A 20,839-nucleotide genomic window follows, 5' to 3' on the forward strand; every position below is an offset into this window, starting at 1 on the left:
TTAATGAGTTATGTCATCATACAGGTAATTTTAAATATAAGAAGGGAGAAAACTCCCATTAAATGTCAAAGTATCCTCACACTCTTCATGATATGTACTCGCTAACATTCATTCTTAATCAGGAAGAAAGGAATTAACATATACTAAAATGGTGTCAACAGAACACGTGGCAGTATTCAGCACCAATTGTATGTTACATCCAGGGCTTCCAAAACGGTCGCATTTTCCGGACATGACCGATAAATTACAAATATGACTTGTTGTGCCAAACCTGAAACGGATATTTAACGTGGGTTTGCCATTTTAACATAAGTCAGAAAAAATTGGAAGATTTTGCGATCTTTTTGACCCGACTGTTTGCCTTAAACAGCCACATTTCCGGTCATAAAAGTGACATGGTGAATAAGTACTATCAAAACAAACCCTACTTTAATACCATCTCATTACATTCAAGGTTAATTAGTTGTCAGACAGTTGAAATTTACCTGTTCAGGTAACAGGTAAACTAATATGTACCGGACATTGATCGGTCTATTTGAAGTTATTTTCATAAATTTCAGCGGTTTGTATCTAATTAATTTAATCAAAAATATTTAAATGATCAAAAATATGTATATAAATATGATTTGAAGAAAATTTTTAAAAGGTAGTTATGAAGGATTTAAGCGAAAAAATCGTCAGGACCCTGTTGTTTGAACAAAGTACACGTGTGCGCATGTGCGCAGTTGTGAGATTTAATTATGCATCCGAATTCTTCAAAAGTACTAAAATTATCATTGATACCTTTATCTAACGTTCATTTCAAGTATTTTCTTGAAGTAAATAACGTTAGAAAGAGTGACATAAACTCGATTGTGCTTTGTAAACGTACACAGATTTTTCGTATCCATCTCTGGTCCGTGTTTTATCATGGTCAAGTCAACATCCTGTATGAGAAAATGGGGTTAAACTAAAGACCTGAACGTGGACCTTAAAAGACCTGAAGATATACTACTCGATTTATTCAAATTACAATTACTTTTTTATTATTCAAAGGATTTTCTCCAAGTCCGAATTTTATAAAAGGTAACGATCCACGTGAAAATAAAAATAAAATGTTTTAAATAAAAAAAAATTTTTGATTCCAAAACTCGGACCTGAACGGAAAAATGAAAAGACCTGAACAGACATGAAATTCTACGATCAGACATATTCAAACTTCACTAACTGTTTTATTTTTCAATGGAATTCCTTCATGTTTAGATTTTATGAAACGAGAAATTCAATATATTAATAATATTTAAAAAGAAATTATGAAAAATATTATTGTGGTGACAAAAAACTCGGACCTGAATGGGAAATTAAATTACCTGAATTGACCTGAAAATCTCCGGTCAGATTTATTCATGTTCTATAACTGTTTTAGTTTTCAATCAATCTCCTTGTAATTTGAATTTTGTTATAGAAAATGTATAATATTTTATTGAAATGATAAAGAATTTTATGAAAACCGTTTTCTTAGTTCCAAAAGTTGGACCTTAACAGGGAAATAAAAAGACTTGAAAAATACGGGTAGATGTATTTAAACTGACAGAATTTTTAAAAATTTTTAATTGATTTTATTCTAAATTAAATTATATTGAAGAGAAAGACTGATTTAATGTATACAGGAAAATTTTTAAGTAACAAATACCTTGTTGATGTTGAAACCTGAACCTGAAGGGAACACAGGTTTGTCCGAGGAAAATTATTCAAACTAATTAACTTGTTTAAATTGTATCTATATAAACTTCTAAAAAAACAGGTTTTAAATTATTATATTTATATATTGAAAATAAAAGTATCATTTGCATATGCATAAACCATGTAATCTAAAGACATGTGTTCGTTGATTGGAAAGTATTAATAACATGAACGTGTGCCAGCTGTAATTTATTAAACTGGTGATATAGACGATTTCCCATGAGAGGACAGCCAGGTGGCGCTGTCCAAGGTCATTGCGGTCACATTGTTGTCCGAGGTCGTACGTGCATTTTAATGAGCTTGATTAATTTTTCGACATTTTTATCTGTTGTATTATTTTGTTGGATTTTTTGTATTTTCTCTTTATTGATTAACTTTTTTGATTGATGGATATTCCATAATTTTTGTGTGATGGCTTAATAAAATGCTCTGCTGGGCGCAGCTAGATACGACCGCAGAGGTCGAACCCTGAACAGTTGGGGCAAGTATGGACACAACATTCAAGCTTGATACAGCTCTGAATTTGGATTGTGATTAAATATTTGACACAGCATAGGTTTCTGACACAGAATGAATGTGGTCTAAGAACTTAAATTTTTTTAATTTACCTATTATGGTCCAATATCCAAAATCTAAATACATGGTTAGATTCAGCATATCAAAGAATCCAAAGAATGCAATTTTTGATGAAATCAAACAAAGTTTAATTTTGGACCCTTTTGACCTCAATGTGGACCAATTTGATAACGGGGCCCAAAAATCAAAATACATGGTTAGATTCAGCATATCAAAGAACCCCATATATTCAATTTTTGTTGAAATCAAACAAAGTTTAATTTTGGACCCCAACTTGGACCAACTTGAAAACTGGGCCCATAATCAAAAATCTAAATACATGTTTAGATTCAGCATATCAAAGAACCCCATATATTCAATTTTTGTTAAAATCAAACTAAGTTTAATTTTGGACCCTTTGGACCTTAATGTACACCAATTTGAAAACTGGACCCAAAATTAAAAATCTAAATACACGGTTAGATTTTGCATATCAAAGAACCCCAATAATTCAATTTTTGATGAAATAAAACAAAGTTTAATTTTGGACCCTTTTGACCTCAATATGAACCAATTTGATAGCGGGGCCCACAAATAAAAAATCTAAATTCATGGTTAGATTCAGCATATCAAAGAACCCCATATATTCAATTTTTGTTGAAATCAAAAAAAGTTTAATTTTGGACCCCAACTTGGACCAACTTGAAAACTGGGCCCATAATCAAAAATCTAAACACATGTTTAAATTCAGCATATCAAAGAACCCCAAGAATTCAATTTTTGTTAAAATCAAACTAAGTTTAATTTTGGACCCTTTGGACCTCAATGAAGACCAATTTAAAAAATGGGACCCAAATTAAAAATCTAAAAACACGGTTAGATTTGGCATATCAAAGAACCCCAATAATTAAATTTTTGATGAAATAAAACAAAGTTTAATTTTGGACCCTTTTGACCTCAATATGAACCAATTTGATAGCGGGGCCCACAAATAAAAAATCTAAATACATGGTTAGATTCAGCATATCAAAGAACCCCATATATTCAATTTTTGTTGAAATCAAAAAAAGTTTAATTTTGGACCCCAACTTGGACCAACTTGAAAACTGGGCCCATAATCAAAAATCTAAACACATGTTTAAATTCAGCATATCAAAGAACCCCAAGAATTCAATTTTTGTTAAAATCAAACTAAGTTTAATTTTGGACCCTTTGGACCTTTATGTAGACCAATTTGAAAACTGGACCCAAAATTAAAAATCTAAATACAAGGTCAGATTTGGCATAACAAATAAATAAATGTGGTCAAAGATTTTACAAATCTAATGCGCCATACTGTGCAATTAAAGATTACTTCTTGAAATTTTTCAATATTTGAAATTTGAAAAAAAAATAATATTTGAAGAATAATTCTTTTTAATTTCTGAAATCTGAAATGAGAATTACACCCCCCCCCCCTTTTCCCCAAAAATTCTTTCCTTCCAGATATGGTCATTATCTCAATTCAAATTTCCAATGGAATTTGCAACCATAATTACCCATTTAAATTTACCATAGTGCTAACTTAATCTGTTTTATAATAGAATTTAAAATATGGTGTCAAATCTTTCATAGGGATTTTTTTGTAAAAAAAAAAAGATGCAACATTTGCAGATATTTTTACTGGTCTTCCTTTATAAATATGCATTTCTTTAAACATAATTAAAAAGCAGTGTAAGGGAAATAATCAAAACGTTGTATGTGGATTACCTCCCTTACACTGTTTTAAATTGTCTTAATTGTTCATAAACCATTACTTTATACATAATTTAAAAGCAGTGTAAGGGAGGTAATTTAAATGATGTATTTGATTTATCTCCCTTACACTGCTTTAAATTATGTTTTGAACTAAAGTATTTGTCCATATAAAAATGCTTGTTTTTTGCCCCTTTTTTTGCCCCTAATTCCTAAAATTTGGAGGCAATTACCCCCAAAATCAATCCTAGCATTCCCTTTGTGATATGGAACCTTGTGGTACAATGTCAGAGAGATCCATACACTAACACACAAGTTATGTCTGGAAGTTACAAAAATGCTTATTTTTGGCCCCTAATTCCTTAACTGTAGGTACCATAACCCCCAAAATCAATCCCCACCTTCCTTTTGTGGTATTGAACCTTATGGTAAAATTTCATAGAGATCCATTCACTTAAACTAAAGTTAGAGTGCGAAAACCAATGTGTCTTCGGACAACGACGACGATGCCAACGTCATACCAATATACGATCGCAAATTTTTTTTGCGGTCGTATAAAAATCGTGTGGATTTATTGGATTAACACTGCTATTGACCAAAGTGGTCAACAAAATGGCGGAAAATAATATTGATCAATCGACGTCCGAAAGGAACAATTTTGCCGAAATGGTGAAACGTCGAACAAAAGAAATTTATAAAATTAAATCAGGAAAGGTTTCTGAAACGATGGGAAACCACAATACTGATATTAACACTAGAAGTGTAATGAATAGAAGTTCAGATGCAATGCGCATGTCCGCGGGAAGTGGTTTACTGCGCATGTCCGGGAACCCGGAAAGTGAAAGTGAAACTAACGGGAGTGAAAATAATAACAGTCCAACAATGAAAAACATGATGGACAAGTTTTCTAGCATGGAAAAATCTCAAACAGAGATTATGGCTAATTTAGCCGTGAACATTCTGCAATTTCAAGACAAAGTCAGTGGCAAAGAGTTGAATAAAGCATAAACTCATCTACAAAAAGAGTCCGATAGGACAGTAACTGTCAGTGCTAGTGACATTCCTGAATTATCAGACATATCAGATGACGATATGGAGTCTGAGGAGGAACAAGATGACCAAGATGTTGGTTGTTCTTTAGACCAAATGCTAGATGAGGTAGACGAAGACCTCTTTCTAGAGTTAGAGAAAGAATATGAAGAGGACAAAAAGTTTGGTCCTGAGATTGACAGTGCTATGGCAAAACTTGCTGAAACAGCTATTGAGAAACCGTTAAAAGACGAGGAGTATCAAAAGTTAACAGACAAATATTTGGTGTCAGAAAATTGTAAAAAGATAAAGGTATATTTTCAAATTATATATTATATTGCTGTAGATATAAGTATAAGTTAAGATCAAGCAAAATATAGCAAAAAAGTATATCTATATATGGAACGATAATGGTTTTGAGACTGAAGTTCGTTTTTAATCAACGGTAATATTAATTCTATTATCATGATTAAATGGTCAAGCATTTATGAATACTCAATTGATTTTTTAGGTACCTCTGGTAAACAGAGAATTATGGATGGTGTTAAAAACCAAGCGAGAAGATGTGGCGATGCAAAAGGTGACTCAGACATGTAGTTCAGCATTAGTCATGGTACTCGAGGCTTTGAACATTATTAAGACCAAAGGGGACATGAGTGAAACGAAACCCATATTCAAAGATTTGTTTAAAGTTCTAACTCATGGGATCTGTACGGCAAACAGGAAAAAGAAAGCAGATGACAAGGCCTATAGTCCCAGGAAAATACAGGAAATTGTGTGAAGTAGACACACCTGTAACAGAATTTTTATTCGGTGACAACCTGGATGGAAAAGTAGACAAACTGGACAAAGATGACAAAAGGTCAGACAAGTTATCTATGGAATCAGGAGGTGTTTTTTTAGGGAAAAGAAAGCACAATTGGTCAAAGGACAGTCATTGGGGTCCGGCAAAAGACAAAAACTGGCCAAAAGACAAATTCTGGCCAAAGGACAAATTCTGGGCAAAAAACAAAAAGAAACTAAAGAAACCAAAAACAATGCATTAAATGCATCTGTAAGTACTTGTATGTTCAAGTTATACAATACTCCAGATAATTTTATTGGACGACAGATTTCAGTATTTATTCACAACTGGGATTTACTAACTTTGGATAAATGGATAAGAAATGTTTTATCTGGTTATACTCTTGAATTAGACAATATACCATTCCAAATAACTATTCCTAAAATAATTGAATTTAATGAACACTAAAGTAATTTAATTCAGAAAGAAATTGAAGAGTTTTTAAGGAAAGAAATTATTGAAAAAGTGTCAAATACATGTAATGATACTCATGGATATTATTCTAACATTTTCATTAGACCAAAAAAGGACGGTAGTGTAAGAGTAATTTTAAATCTCAAATCATTCAATGATAATGTTGTCAAAAATCATTTCAAAATGGAAACTTTGCACACTGCTATTAACAACATTAAACTAAACCAATATATGGCTTCAGTTGACTTGAAAGATGCGTATTATAGTGTGCCGATACAAGAAAGTGATAAAAAATATTTAAGATTTAGATGGAAAAATGATCACTACCAATTCAAAGTACTTCCACAAGGGTTATCGAGCAGCCCAAGGGTTTTTACCAAATTGTTAAAACCTGTTTATAGAAAATTACGTGAAATGGGACACGTCAATGTGCCTTATATTGATGACAGTTTGTTATTGGGTGATACATATCATGAGTGTTTGAAAAATATTGAAGATACTGTTACTTTACTAGGCCTAAAATAAAATATTGTTTGTTTCCCCAATCCCGACCGACCCGGAAAAATCGCCGCAACCGGAATAATTTTATTGACGATTTTGTGTAGAAATTTTTTTTATCGAAATTCATGTGGTGGTGCGGTGCTCCTATGAAATGGAGGAGTCAAATACATAAAACATAAGAAGGAGACGCTGTTCTTCAAAGCGCCTTTATAATCGGCATAGTTGAAAACGCCTTGATGACGCGACTTGGCTTTCTTCTTCCACGTGGTCTCGGGTCTTTACGATATTCTCTAGATTGTTCATACACTTAAATGTCAGAACATGGACTCCGTTCTGTCGGTTTCTGTTGCCGTTTATTCGGCTGGAAACTTTAAGAAAGACTTGGTAACAAATGTGTTGCGCAGATTTTCGTAGATGGAAATATTTGAAAACATTTGTGAGGACGTGATAGCCAATTTAGAATTGACTGAAGAGGAGGAGGATGCTCTTGACAAAAAACACATCCGTGTATCCATTTCTGAAAAAAGTGGTTCTACAGAAATATTTAGTCCACACTACGGTGATGACATGAAACTGGCACTAGACTTTAATAAAGACTTTAAGTTTTTGAAATTTTGCATTGACATTGATGGGACCTTTACAGAAAAAGAAGCCTCCTCCTCAAATATTGTCAATACCTTTGACAAAAATTATGATGGGTGCCAGTCAAGCTGTCAACAAACTTCCTAAGCGAAAAGAAGAAGCTATTACTCAACAAGTTTACAGGTATGCATAATAAGTGACCATCCCAACATCTATTTCTTGCAAGCAAAGGTAGACTTTTTTAGGATAAGGAGAGTGCCCCCACCTTTGTTTGCATTCTTTTTCTTGTTTTCTTGCAAATTTTCAAACCCTTAACCTAAATTCCCTAATGATTTCCTTATGCCCTTACTAATTTGACCCGAGGCCTGAAAGCAATTGATTTAAATTAATCATTTGGTCCCTAATAAAAGCAGACCACTCCACACTAGTCTCGTAAAAGCAGACAGCCCATACTTCTCTAAAAAGAAGGCTGCCACAATGGTAGCGTGCTCGCCTCGAGTACGGTGGCATTGATCCCCGACGGAGTCACTGAACCAAAGGCTTTAAAATTGGTATTTGCTGCTTTTCCGCCAAGCATGCAGTACTAGAGTTAGAGCAAAGACTGGTTTGCCGGGAATCAGAATAATGTGTCCGAGTAGGGCGACATGTCTTCCTGCAGACTGTTATCTTCAATGTGTGCTTGCACGTTAAAGATCATGTCTGACTATTAAAAAGCAGGCTTTTTCCATGGTCATTTCACACATACACTTCATGTCCATCGGCTGAATATATCCATTGAATTTATGCTGCCCGGGCATAAAACAGCAACATTGAATCACTGAATCAATATGAAGGAGGGGGGGGATTGTAATTAGCCAGCCTGATGTTTATAGTTTTGTATATTTGTATGTTCTGCTAAGGGGGTAGCAATATGATTCACCGTTGTGTCGCAGTCCATCCGTGCATACTCCATCTCAATTTTTCGTAGCAATATATAATAACATGGTCTTGCATAGCATGATTTTGTGAACCAACATTGAATGAAAGTTCCACATTTAACATACAATAAAATGTTCATACACTCAGTTGATTGTATTTTATATGCATGTTCCATTGAGTTATTCAGTGTTTGATATGGTTTCAATGTTTAAATCCTTCTTTCAGTGGAAAATTGCATACTTCAATGAACGGTATATAAACTTCATTCTAGTAGTACACTCTCTGACATTGAACTTGGACAGATTTCTGACAGATTATACTGCTTAATATAAATAAACAGAAGGCTCAGTATTTTAGACATTTTATTCATTGAAAATTCCCAATATATATATACAAAGTACTTTTGGATATTATTTTTTATTTATTAAAGATCTCTGTTGTTCTTTATTTCAGGTGATGCTCTTGAAGGCGTGGTGAATGTGCGCCTACAGAAAGACTGTAATACACATGTGGAATTTCCGTATTATGCCTCTACCCTGGCACAGCCTGATATCTGTGCCTTCTGTGCAGCTGTGGGAGCAACAAAGGACCAAGATGCCATTAAAACACATCGTATTGTTCTACCAGTTTGCAGAGACTGTGTCATTATTGGAAAATTACCACCCAAGAGAAACCCAATTAAATAAATTATTTCAAATTATACATAGAGTTTTATTTAATATATCTGACATGAAGAAACTGATAGCTTGATACACCCTAGAATTTAAAATACTGCCCTATAATGATGGTTAGTACCAAAAAAAAACAAAATTTCCCAAAAAAATAAAATAATTTACCTACCTACCTACCCACACCTGACTTGATAGGGTCGGGTTTGGGGAAACAAACAATTATTTATTTTTGGCCCTAGATGGATTAGGATTCACAATTCATCCTGAAAAATCAGTATTTTTACCTACTCAAGAAATTGTTTTTCTGGGGTTCATTATAAACACATTAAATATGACTTTATAGTTAACTTCTGAAAGGAAAAAGAGTTTAATAGAACAATCTAAACTGCTTCTCTATCAAAAGAAAGTAACAATCAGAGATTTAGCATGAGTAATAGGAAAAATGGTAGCTAGTGAACCAGGAGTGAAATATGCTCCTTTGTATTTCAAGGATTTAGAACATTTTAAAGATAAGTCCTTGAAAGGTTATCAAGGCAATTTTGATGCGATTATTGAGTTGGATATTAGAAGAAAGGAATTACTTCATTGGTGGATTGATAATATTATGTTCAGCTACAAGTCAATGACTATTTCACAACCTTCAGTTATTTTTTATAGTGATGCTAGTAAGACTGGATGGGGTGGTTTTAATAAAACCTACCAATTGACTGATAATGGGTTTTGGACTAATGATGAAATATTGGAACATATCAATTTTTTAGAATTGAAAGCAGCTTTATTAACATTGCAATCATTAGGACATATGTTTCATGATACACATATACGTTTGTATGTTGATAACACAGTGGCAGTATCTTATATACACAATTTTGGGGGACGTATACCTTCTTTACATAAACTTACTAAAGAGATTTGGCACTGGTGTGTTGATAGGAATATTTGGCTAAGCGTTGCACATATTCCAGGGAAAGACAATGTAACAGCTGACAAATTGTCTAGAAAACTTAATGAGGATATGGAATGGATGTTAAAACCAGAGGTTTTTGAGATAGTTGAACAAGTGTTTGGCAAAATAACAGTTGACTTGTTTGCATCTGGCATTAATAAACAAAAACAATGGTATGTGTCTTTTTTGCCAGATTTAAATGCAATGGCTATTGATGCTTTTACTTTTTCATGGACGAGTTCTGATGTTTTTTATATTTTTCCTCCTTTCAGTCCTCGGGGAAAGTGCTGCAGAAGTTAATTACAGACAAAGTCAACAAAGCATTGATTGTAGCACCAATTTGGACAACTCAAGTATGGTTTCCAATTCTTCTACAACAGACTTGTCAACAACCATACTTACTACCACAAAAAAGTTTAGTACTTCCAGGAAATCTACAAAAACTACATCCAGTGAAAAATCTTCAACTTGGGATTTTTTGTGTGTCAGGGAACATCTCAAAAGTAAAGGAGTTTCAAGCAATGTTGCCGACATCATTCTACAATCATGGAGATCTAGTACATCACAACAATATAAATCATATCTCAAGAAATGGAAATTATTTTCAAGTGAAAGGGAAATCAATTTGTTTGATCCCCCTACCGAAGTATTACTTGAGTTCTTAAATTCCTTATTTGAACAGAATGTAGGTTACAGTGGTATAAACACTGCTAAATCAGCTATTTCAGCATTGTGTAGTTTAGTTAGTGATAGAAATATTGGTAAAGAAACTTTAGTTAAAAGGTTTATGAAAGGTGTTTTCACTAAAAAACCTAGTTTACCAAAATATAGTAAAATTTGGGATGTTAACAAAGTATTAACATATTTTGATAAAATACCTGACAATGAACAGTTGTCTTTATTAGAGTTATCACAAAAACTAGCTATGTTGTTTATGTTATTGAGTGGACAAAGATGTCAAACTGTATATAAATTAGAATTAGATAATGTTCAAATTGAAGGAAACACAATGGTTGCTTATGTTAGTGAATTGTTAAAACAAACTAAACCTGGAGTACATATGAAACCTTTAGTATTTGATAGATATATTATCAATGAAAAATTGTGTATTTTGAGAACTTATGAGGAGTATGTAAGAAAAACAGAAACTCTTCGGAACAAAGAACAAAAAGTGTTTATTTCTACTGTTAAACCTTACAAACCTGTCACCAAAAGTACTATTGCTAGATGGGTAAAAATTGTGATGAAAAGTTCTGGAATAAACATTGAATGTTTTGGTCCACATAGCTGTCGTTCAGCATCAACCTCAGCTGCATTAGGTCAAGGACTTAAATTAGACACTATTATGAAAAGTGCAGGGTTGAAATCAGCAAATACTTTTCAAAAATTTTATAATAAAACAATTATTTCTGACAATGAAAGTAATTTAGCTCAAAAGATTTTACCATCAAGTAGCTAAATGTAAAATGTTTTGTTTTTATGATATATGTTATGATCATGATGATGGACATTAATGTACAAATGTATATATGTTTATTAAAAGATATAATTACTTGAAATATTTGATAATAACATGGCCTAAAGAAAGTTTTTCAACAATTCAACGTGGATTGATGATCTAGTTGTGCTCTAAAATCTCGTGGGAAATCGTCTATATCACCAGTTTAATAAAATGTTTCAATTAATCGAAACATTTGAAGATTAATTATAATTTTATTAAACTGGTGAAATGAAGTTTGAAAAGTATATAAGTTGAGTTTCAGGTTCATTCAGGTTTCTAATTCTCCGTTCAGGTCCGAGATTTGGCACCCAAAACATATTTTTCATTATTTAATTTTTAATTTTACCAAATTGTTAATTTTTTCATTTTACCAAATCTAAAGTTCAATATTTAAAAAGTTATTGAAGTTTGAATAAGTCCAACCATATATTTTCAGGTCCATTCAGGTCTTTTCATTTCTCCGTTCAGGTCTACGTTTTGGCATCAAAAAATTGTTTTTTATTTGAAACATTTTATTTCCAATAAAATGTGGATCTTTACCTAATAAGAAATTCTTATTTGAAGAAAATCCATTGGAAAATGAAAAAGTAATTGTAATTTGAATAAATCGAGTCTCACATCTTCAGGTCTATTCAGGTCTTTTCAGGTCCACTTTCAGGTCTTTAGTGTAACCCGAGAAAATGTACCTTAAAAAACGAAAGTAAAGATTTTGACGAAGTAATTTTGCACAAATAAAGATTCTAAGGCAGATATTAGTACGCTAATGTTGCACTCTTCGAATGATGAACTGTCAATTTAACAGTTAACGTCAGTACATCGAATTTGTATCAAAAGTCAAGTTTAATATGGTTTTTATGTCAATCATTCATTGTTTATATGATGCCCAACTGATTAGCATTATTGCCTTTTGTCTTAAGGGATCAAAATCAGGATAGACAAAAAATGTCCGGCTGGCACAAATATTTTTGGAAGCCCTGGAACTTACATCATGTCGCATCTTACAATTTTATAAAAATATTTTGTTGATATCTTATGCACTCTCTGAGGAGAAACTGAAATAAGCCAAAATTCAAATTCAAAACATGACCTTGACCTTGACATCATTTTCTGTTTGGTGATCTCTGGACCTCAAATCGAAAGACCCTAGGTCTCTACCACATATGGATTACCAGTTACAAATACATATCACTTATATCAAATACGGGCAAATAACTTGTCTGTTTCTTTTACAGTTGCAAACACTACAAAAGTCAAAAAGTCTGAAAAGACCAGTTTTTGTCTGAATTTGCATGAATTTTTACTCGACATTCTTAATTTGTCTGAATAATTTTTAAAAATTCTTGACATGGTATGAATTTGTCTAATAAGGTTCTTAATTTTTCTTGACAAGTGTCTTGACAGTATGAACATTGTCTTAAAATTTCTCGACACTTCCTGTATCATCTGATAAGAGTCTGGATTAGTCTCGACCAATTCTTGACTGTCTTAAATTTGTCTCGATCTGTCTTGACATATTCTTGACATTCTTAATAATGTCTGAATATGTCTCGACATATTCTTGACATTCTAAATAATGTCTGAATATGTCTCGACACATTCTTGACAGTCTTAAATATGTCTTGACACTATCTCAACAGTATAAAATTCGCCTGAAATGTGAACAGACTTATTCAGCACTGTTTATGACATTCTATTGCTGTTGTATACTCCTTTTTATTATGGCTAAACTAAACTTTGAAGAATCAGGGATTAATTTGGTATAGTAAGATACCCTTTTGGTGCAACTAAGTTGGAATACCCCGAATAATCCCCCATGTAGTTTAATTTTGATTTATTTTTATAAAACATTTAAGTAATTGTTTTCACTTGGAATATAAGTCGAAGGTATTGACAAACAGCATTTAGATTTTTGCCGTTCGCAAAACTGCCAGTCAAATTTGCTTTACTAAAATAGGTGTCTTGTATCTCTTTTGGACCCCATAATTCATCTTTTGGGTGTGTGTGGCTAAAAAAAGAGGGGGGGGGGGGGGGGGCTTTCGTTTAGGTCAAAGAATTTGTTCCCATCTTGATTCAAAAACCTTATTTATTTTTTAGAACAACCCAAAAACATTTTTTATTCAAATTTGAGTGTTGAATTTTATAATTTTTTAACAAAAATAAATATTTGTGATAACTCCTTCCTGAAAAAAAAAATGTTTAGATCTATATTATGCATGTCTGTTTGAGAACCATTTCATAAGACCGATGATTTCTATAGAAATCATTGATGGGACCCATTATAAATACATTTTTTTTATTATTCCTGGAGTAGATAATAATTTTCTTTTAATCTTTGGGATTTATTCAATTTGTTTTTATGTTGAAATAATTAACTTCATAATTTTGATGAAAAAAATCCATTTCAATTCAATTTTTTTTCATCAAAATTATGATTTTCATTTTCATCTATCAACAAACTTTTTAAATTGTAGTGGCATGGTCGGTCAACTGATAAGTTGTATGGCTGATTACAGGTAAAGCAATAACTTCTATTTGACAGTTGCGTGTACTCTGGGGTGTGGAATACCTTAGTTTTATGGGGAACATCCTGTCCATGTGTAATACTTAATATATTCCAACAGATGACATTACACAAATTTTTCTTCTGTTAAATGAATGATTTGTATATCATCATAATTTGCTATTTATATAAACCACATTTTGGTATAATAATTATTTACCATATCAACATTGAATATTATGAATGTAGAATGAAATATGTCTACAGTATGATTGGTTTGAATCATTTAATTTATAAGATTTAGGAATCAAAATTTGTAATTATTTAAAAACCCACATTGAAATTGTTTTATATCAACACACCCACATTTGAATTATTTTATACTTTAGATTTCATAGCCATATTTGCATTTGTAAAAATATCAGAGACATATATACACATATTTATATATGTCTCTGAAAATATTTATATACCAAATTTTCAATTATTTTACATGCCCAACTTTTATTTTTGTTGTAAAGAAGTGTAACTTGAAACAACAGTATATCATATAAAGAGAAATAAAGATTAAAGTTATATCATGAATATTGGTCATGATTTGTAAAACTCAGACCTGTCAAGTAAATTTAAGACACGATTCAAAATGTTCAGAATATGTCAAGCCATACTGAGAAAAAATAAGAATGTCGAGAATATGTCGAGAAATTTCAAGACAGTATTCAAATGTCAAGAATTTGTCAAGAAATTTTAAGACCATATTCAGAATGTCGAGAATATGTCGAGTAAATTTCATACAAATTTAATATAAATGAGAATTTGTCAAGAAAAATTAAGACACAAGTCATACTTTTGGAGAATGTCGAGTAAAAGTTCATGCAAATTAAGACAAAAACTGGTCTTTTCAGACTTTTAGACTTTTGTAGTGAAAGGAGTAGCAATCACAAGGAAAACAGTGTTCGGGGAGATAACTCTTATAAAGAAAAGTGTTCAGTAAAACGGAGTCAGTTTATATTTAGAGCTTATAAACTGTTCAATATCATATGAGCTGCGTCAGATAGAAATCAACTTTATGCAAATGAATATCAGTACATCTGTTCACACCTATTTCGAGCTGAAAAAATCTCTATACAAGGCTGCAACTGTTTGAAAATTGAGCTGATATAAGAACCCTACAAAACAGACCAAAATTTATTTTTTATTTCTTATTTGAATGTTCCAAAACCAATCAGTCTTACACATGACATGTATATGTGCACTTGCATAAGGTCTATTTCTATCTGTCGCAGCTCAAAAAGTGGCAGATGAAAATGAAATAAATGTGGATAGTGTCCACATGTGGACACAGATGATGCCCCCGCTTGCATATCATATAGGGACATAACTGAAGAACGGTAAAAGTGACGCTACCCATATTTGAACTTGATCTGAGTTTTGTGGTAATAAGCATTGTGTGTAAGTCTCATAACATGTGGTTGAGGCTAACTTAAGTAGAGAACAGAAACTAAAAATTCAGCAATTTTTCTATTTGTAAACACGCCAAACTCTAGAACGGTTGTGTATAAGTTTTATAACATTTGGTTGAGACAAACTAAAGTAAGAGAACAGAAACGAAAAATTCAGCAATTTTTATGTTAATAAAGGGACATAACTCAAGAATGGTAAAAGTGTTGCCACCAAATTTCGTACTTAATCTGTATTTATAATGTAGTAATAAGCATTGTGTATAAGTTTCATAACATTTGGTTGAGGCAAACTAAAGTTAGAAAACGGAAACAAAAATTTTGTACTTGATCTTAGTTTTGTGGTAATGAATATTGTGTATAGGTTTCATAATGTTTGGTTGGGGCAAACTTAAGTTACAGAATGGAAACTAAAAATTTTGCAATCTTTCGATTTATAAAGGGGCATAACTCAATAATGATTAAAATGACACTACCCAAATTCAACTTGATCCGTGTTTTATCAGTGGAAGTCAAAATTAAACATTGCATTGTATAAAGCATTGATTGTAGTTGATTCGACTATAATCATGGACAAAGGAAGATAACTCCAATTTTAATAAACTGCTTTGCTGAGCGCAGCTGGATACACCCGCAGAGGTCCAACTCTGAACAGTTGGGGGCAAAAATGGACACAATATTCAAGCTTGATACAGGTCTGAATTTGGATTGTATTAAATATTTGACATATTATAGGTTTCTGAATAAATGTAGTCAAAGAACTTGAAATTGGTTAAATGAATTGAATTTATATTCAATTAAAGATTTCTTGCTGTTGTGCAATACACTGTGCTGTTGCGCAATACTTAGTAAATCTGTTGTCACGACTATAAACAATTAAAGTTCAATTAATTCTCAATGTCATATTAGAAATTTATGAAAATGTAAGGGAGCTTACATCAATAGATATAAACAATTCACCAAAGTTTCATGAGAATTGCTGACCGCATTTTTGCGTTATTGTCCGAAAAACTGGAAAATCCCCCCCTTTTTAATGAATAAAACCCCATAACTCAGAAATGTAAAATGTAAAATATATAAAATTCTAAACAGAGCTTACATCAATAGATATAAACAATTCGCCAAAGTTTCATAAGAACTGCTGAAAGCATTTTAGATTTTTTGTCCGAAAACTGGAAAATCCCCCTTTTTTTAAATAAAACCCTGTAACTCGGAAACCTAAAATCTAAAATATATAAAAATCGAAAGGGAGCTCATGTCAATAGATATAAACAAATCACCACAATTTCTTGCAAGTTGGTGAAAGCATTCTTAAGTTATTGTCTGAAAACTGGAAAATCCCCCCTTTTTTAATGAATAAAACCTTATAACTTGGAAACGTAAAATATAAAATTTATAAAAAACGAAAGGGAGCTCACGTCAATAGATATAAACAATTCACCAAAGTTTTATGCAAATTGGTTAAAGCGTTTTTGAGTTAACGTCCGACATGTTGACGACGGACGGACAGAGGTATACCATAATACGTCCCGTAAACGGGCATATAAAAATTACTTGATATTTAGAAGAAAATAAAAATTTTGCAATTTTTCCAATTCTAAAGGGCATAACTCTAGAATGGTTAAAGTGACGCCACCAAAATTCAAACATGATCTGTGTTTTGTGGTAATAAGCGTTGTGTATAAGTTTTATAAGATTTGGTTTAGGCAAAACTAAAGTTAGAGAACGGAAACGATAAATTCAGCAATTTTCCATTTGTAAAGGGGCAAAACTCTAGAATGGTAAAGTGACGCCACCAAAATTCAAACTTGATCTGTGTTTTGTGGTAATAAGCATTGTGTATAAGTTTCATAACATTTGGTTGAGGCAAACTAAAGTTAGAGAACGGAAACGATAAATTCAGCAATTTTCCATTTGTAAAGGGGCATAACTCTAGAACGGTAAAAGTGACGCCACCAAAACTCAAACTTGATCTGTGTTTTGTGGTAATAAGCATTGTGTATAAGTTTCATAATATTTGGTTGAGGCAAACTAAAGTTAGAGAACGGAAACCAACTTTGGGACGTACGTACGGACAGACAGACGGACGTACAGACGGACAAGGGAAAAACTTAATGCCCCCTCCACTACTGCGTGGGCATAAAAATAGGCAATTTATTCAAAGTATTTGAAAAGTATGGTTTTTGGGCCCTTTTTCCTAAACATTAGAACCATAACCCCCAAAATCAATCCCAACCTTCCTTTTGTTGGTATGGAACCTTGTGGTACAATTTCATAGAAATCCTTAAGACTTATAATCAAGTTATTGTCTTGTAACCAGAAAATCCTAGTTTTTCAGTCCCCAATTCCTAACCAGTTTAGGCCATATCCCCCAAAAGCAATCCCAACCTTCCATTTGAGGTATGGAAACAAGTGGTACAATTTCATAGAGATCCATACACTTATACACAAGTTATTGTCCTGAAACAAGAAAAATGCTTGATTTTGGCCTTTTTGGCCTCTAATTCTTGAACATTTAGGACAATAACCCCCAAAATCAATCACAATCTTCCTTTTGTGGTATTGAACCTTGTGGTACAATTTCATAGAGATCTATACAATAATTCTCAAGTTATTGTCTGGAAACCAAATGTCTTCCGATGACAACGACAACACTGACAAAGTCATATAAGACCACAAAATTTAGAAAAAGTTATATATAACTCACTTCTCACAGAAAACCTGCCTCATAAAGCTCCAAATGGATCATTCATTGACTGATGAGCAGGTGGTCGTGGCTGTGTCATCAAGGTTCCATTCATTCCATAGACACCTGCTTGAGGCTGAACACCCATCACTGGCTGCATGTTCATTCCTAATGGCCTATTGGCTATCATACCAGGTTGCTGCAGAAAGTAAAGTTACAGTTAACTAAATATCAGTAAGAAAATGATAAAAACAGTGCAGCTTCGATTATTGATCAATGATTTGGACTGATTTCCAATGGTATTCACTTTGTATTCCATGGTTTGGCAGACTAATTTGTTACAAATATTTTTATAAAATTCACAGCAGAAGGCAATAAGGACTCAAATTAGCTCAATTTTTCATAAAGTCTGATGTTACTTGCTGAAGTATCTATTCCTATGTATATTTTTTTTATATGATTGTAATAATTAAACCATTCTTTAGATGTTAAAAATTATTAAGTGATTTGTCTCCCATGTAGTTAAGAAGGATAATAGAGAAACTGAAGAAGGCCAGCAGCCAAAACATCTAAACAAAAACCGTTATCGCTCCAGTGATGAAAAAATTGTTGGTTTGCTAATTTGGTCTTTCATAAACGCATACTGTAGTTACTCTTTGAGTTGCTGATATTTTTTGCAATTTACACATATAACCTAGCTCCTACAGCCAAAACTGCACAAAACAGTAAAAATTTACATTTCAGGGGCAATAACTCTAAAAAGGGTTGTAAAATTTTCAGAGTAGTTAGATCTTGTCTTGCTGATCATTTTGGCTGTTTCATTGATTGATTGATTGTTGGTGTTTTAAAGCCCATTTTTAAGTGCCATTTTGGACTATTTCGTGGTGGCCAGTTTTTATTGGTGGAGGAAGCCGGAGTGCCCGGAGAAAACCACCGACCTTCGATAGGAAAACTGACAATCCTAGTCAATTAAGATTGGATTCAAGTGCACCTGCACGAGCGGGGTTGGAACTCACAACCTCATTATTGACTGGCTAGTGATTACAGTAGTAGAACTACTTAGACCACTTGGCCACCGAGGCCCCTTGGCTGTTTCAATTTTCTCTTTCAGATAATAGACAATATAATGCTCCGGTGGGCACAGCTTGAAACGACCGCAGAGGTCGAACCCTGAACAGTTGGGGCAAGTATGGACACAACATTCAAGCTTGATACAGCACTGAATTTGGATTGTGATTAAATATTTGACACATCACAGGTTTCTGACACAGAATGAATGTGGTCTAAGAACTTAAAATTTTTTAATTTACCTATTCAAACCATATCATTATTATTTGCTTTTATATATAAATCAGAAATAACCAATTTAAAATGGAAAATTTTAAAGAAAAAAAAATCCCCCCCCTTATGATTCATCACCCCCAAACTCAATCCCAGCCTTCCCTTTGTGGTATGGTAATTGCAGTACAATTTCAGAGAGATCCATACACTTGAACACAAGTCATTGTCTGGAAACTAAAAAAAATGCTTGTTTTTTGGCCCCTTTTTGGCCCCAAATTCCTAAACGTTTAGGGCAATTACCCCCAAACTCAAACCCAGCTTTCCCTTTGTGATATGGAACCTTGTAGTACAATTTAATAAAGATCCATACACTTACACACAAGTTATTGTCCTGAAACAAGAAAAATGCTGGTTTTTTTCCCCTTTTTTGGCCCTTAATTCCTAAAATTTTGAAGCAATTACCCCCAAAATCAATCCCAGCCTTCCCTATGTGGTATGGTACCTTGCAGTACAATTTCAGAGAGATCCATACACTTGAACACAAGAAATTGTCTGGAAACTAGAAAAATGCTTATTTTTGGCCCCTTTTTGGCCCCTTATTTCTAAACGTTTGGGGCAATTACCCCCAAACTCAATTCCAGCTTTCCCTTTGTGATATGGAACCTTGTAGTACAATTCCATAAAGATCCATACACTTACACACAAGTTATTGTCATGAAACTAGAAAAATGCTTGTTTTTTTCCCCTTTTTGGCCCCTTATTCCTAAAATTTTGAGGCAATTACCCCCAAAATCAATCCCAGCCTTCCCTATGTGGTATGGTACCTTGCAGTACAATTTCAGAGAGATCCATACACTTGAACACAAGTTATTGTCTGGAAACTAGAAAAATGCTTATTTTTGGCCCCTTATTTCTAAACGTTTCGGGCAATTACCCCCAAACTCAATTCCAGCTTTCCCTTTGTGATATGGAACCTTGTAGTACAATTTCATAAAGATCCATACACTTACACACAAGTTATTGTCATGAAACTAGAAAAATGCTTGTTTTTTGCCCCTTTTTTGGCCCTAATTCCTTACATTTTGAGGCAATTACCCCAAAAATCAATCCCAGCATTCCCTGTGTTATATGGAACCTTGTGTTACAATGTCAGAGAGATCCATACACTAACACATAAGTTATGTCTGGAAGTTACAAAAATGCTTATTTTTGGCCCCTTTTTGGCCCCTTATTCCTTAACTGTTGGTAACATAACCCCCAAAATCAATCCCAACCTTCCTTTTGTGGTATTGAACCTTATGGTAAAATTTCATAGAGATCCATTCACTTAAACTAAAGTTAGAGTGCGAAAACCAATGTGTCTTTGGACGACGACCACAAAGCTGGATGACGACGACGAGGCCAACGTCATACCAATATACGACCACAAAATTTTTTTTGCATTTGTATAAAAACGTAAAAAATGGGTAAAAATCATCATTATAGAGCAATAACT

General features: G+C 33.0%; 1 protein-coding gene across 1 annotated transcript in view; it reads right to left on the bottom strand.

Moving 5' to 3' along the window:
* The window catches only part of LOC127724673 (phosphatidylinositol-binding clathrin assembly protein LAP-like), a 488,025-nt gene that overhangs the window by 53,338 nt on the left and 413,848 nt on the right, over positions 1-20,839 (bottom strand). The window contains exon 17 of the mRNA XM_052231711.1: positions 18,085-18,262. Coding sequence (XP_052087671.1) covers positions 18,104-18,262 — 159 coding nt within the window. The 3' untranslated portion in view covers positions 18,085-18,103. The remainder of the gene's footprint in view (positions 1-18,084; positions 18,263-20,839) is intronic.

The sequence above is a fragment of the Mytilus californianus genome, unplaced genomic scaffold (genome assembly GCF_021869535.1).
Source record: "Mytilus californianus isolate M0D057914Y unplaced genomic scaffold, xbMytCali1.0.p SCAF_14, whole genome shotgun sequence".
Taxonomy (NCBI): Eukaryota; Metazoa; Mollusca; class Bivalvia; order Mytilida; family Mytilidae; genus Mytilus; species Mytilus californianus.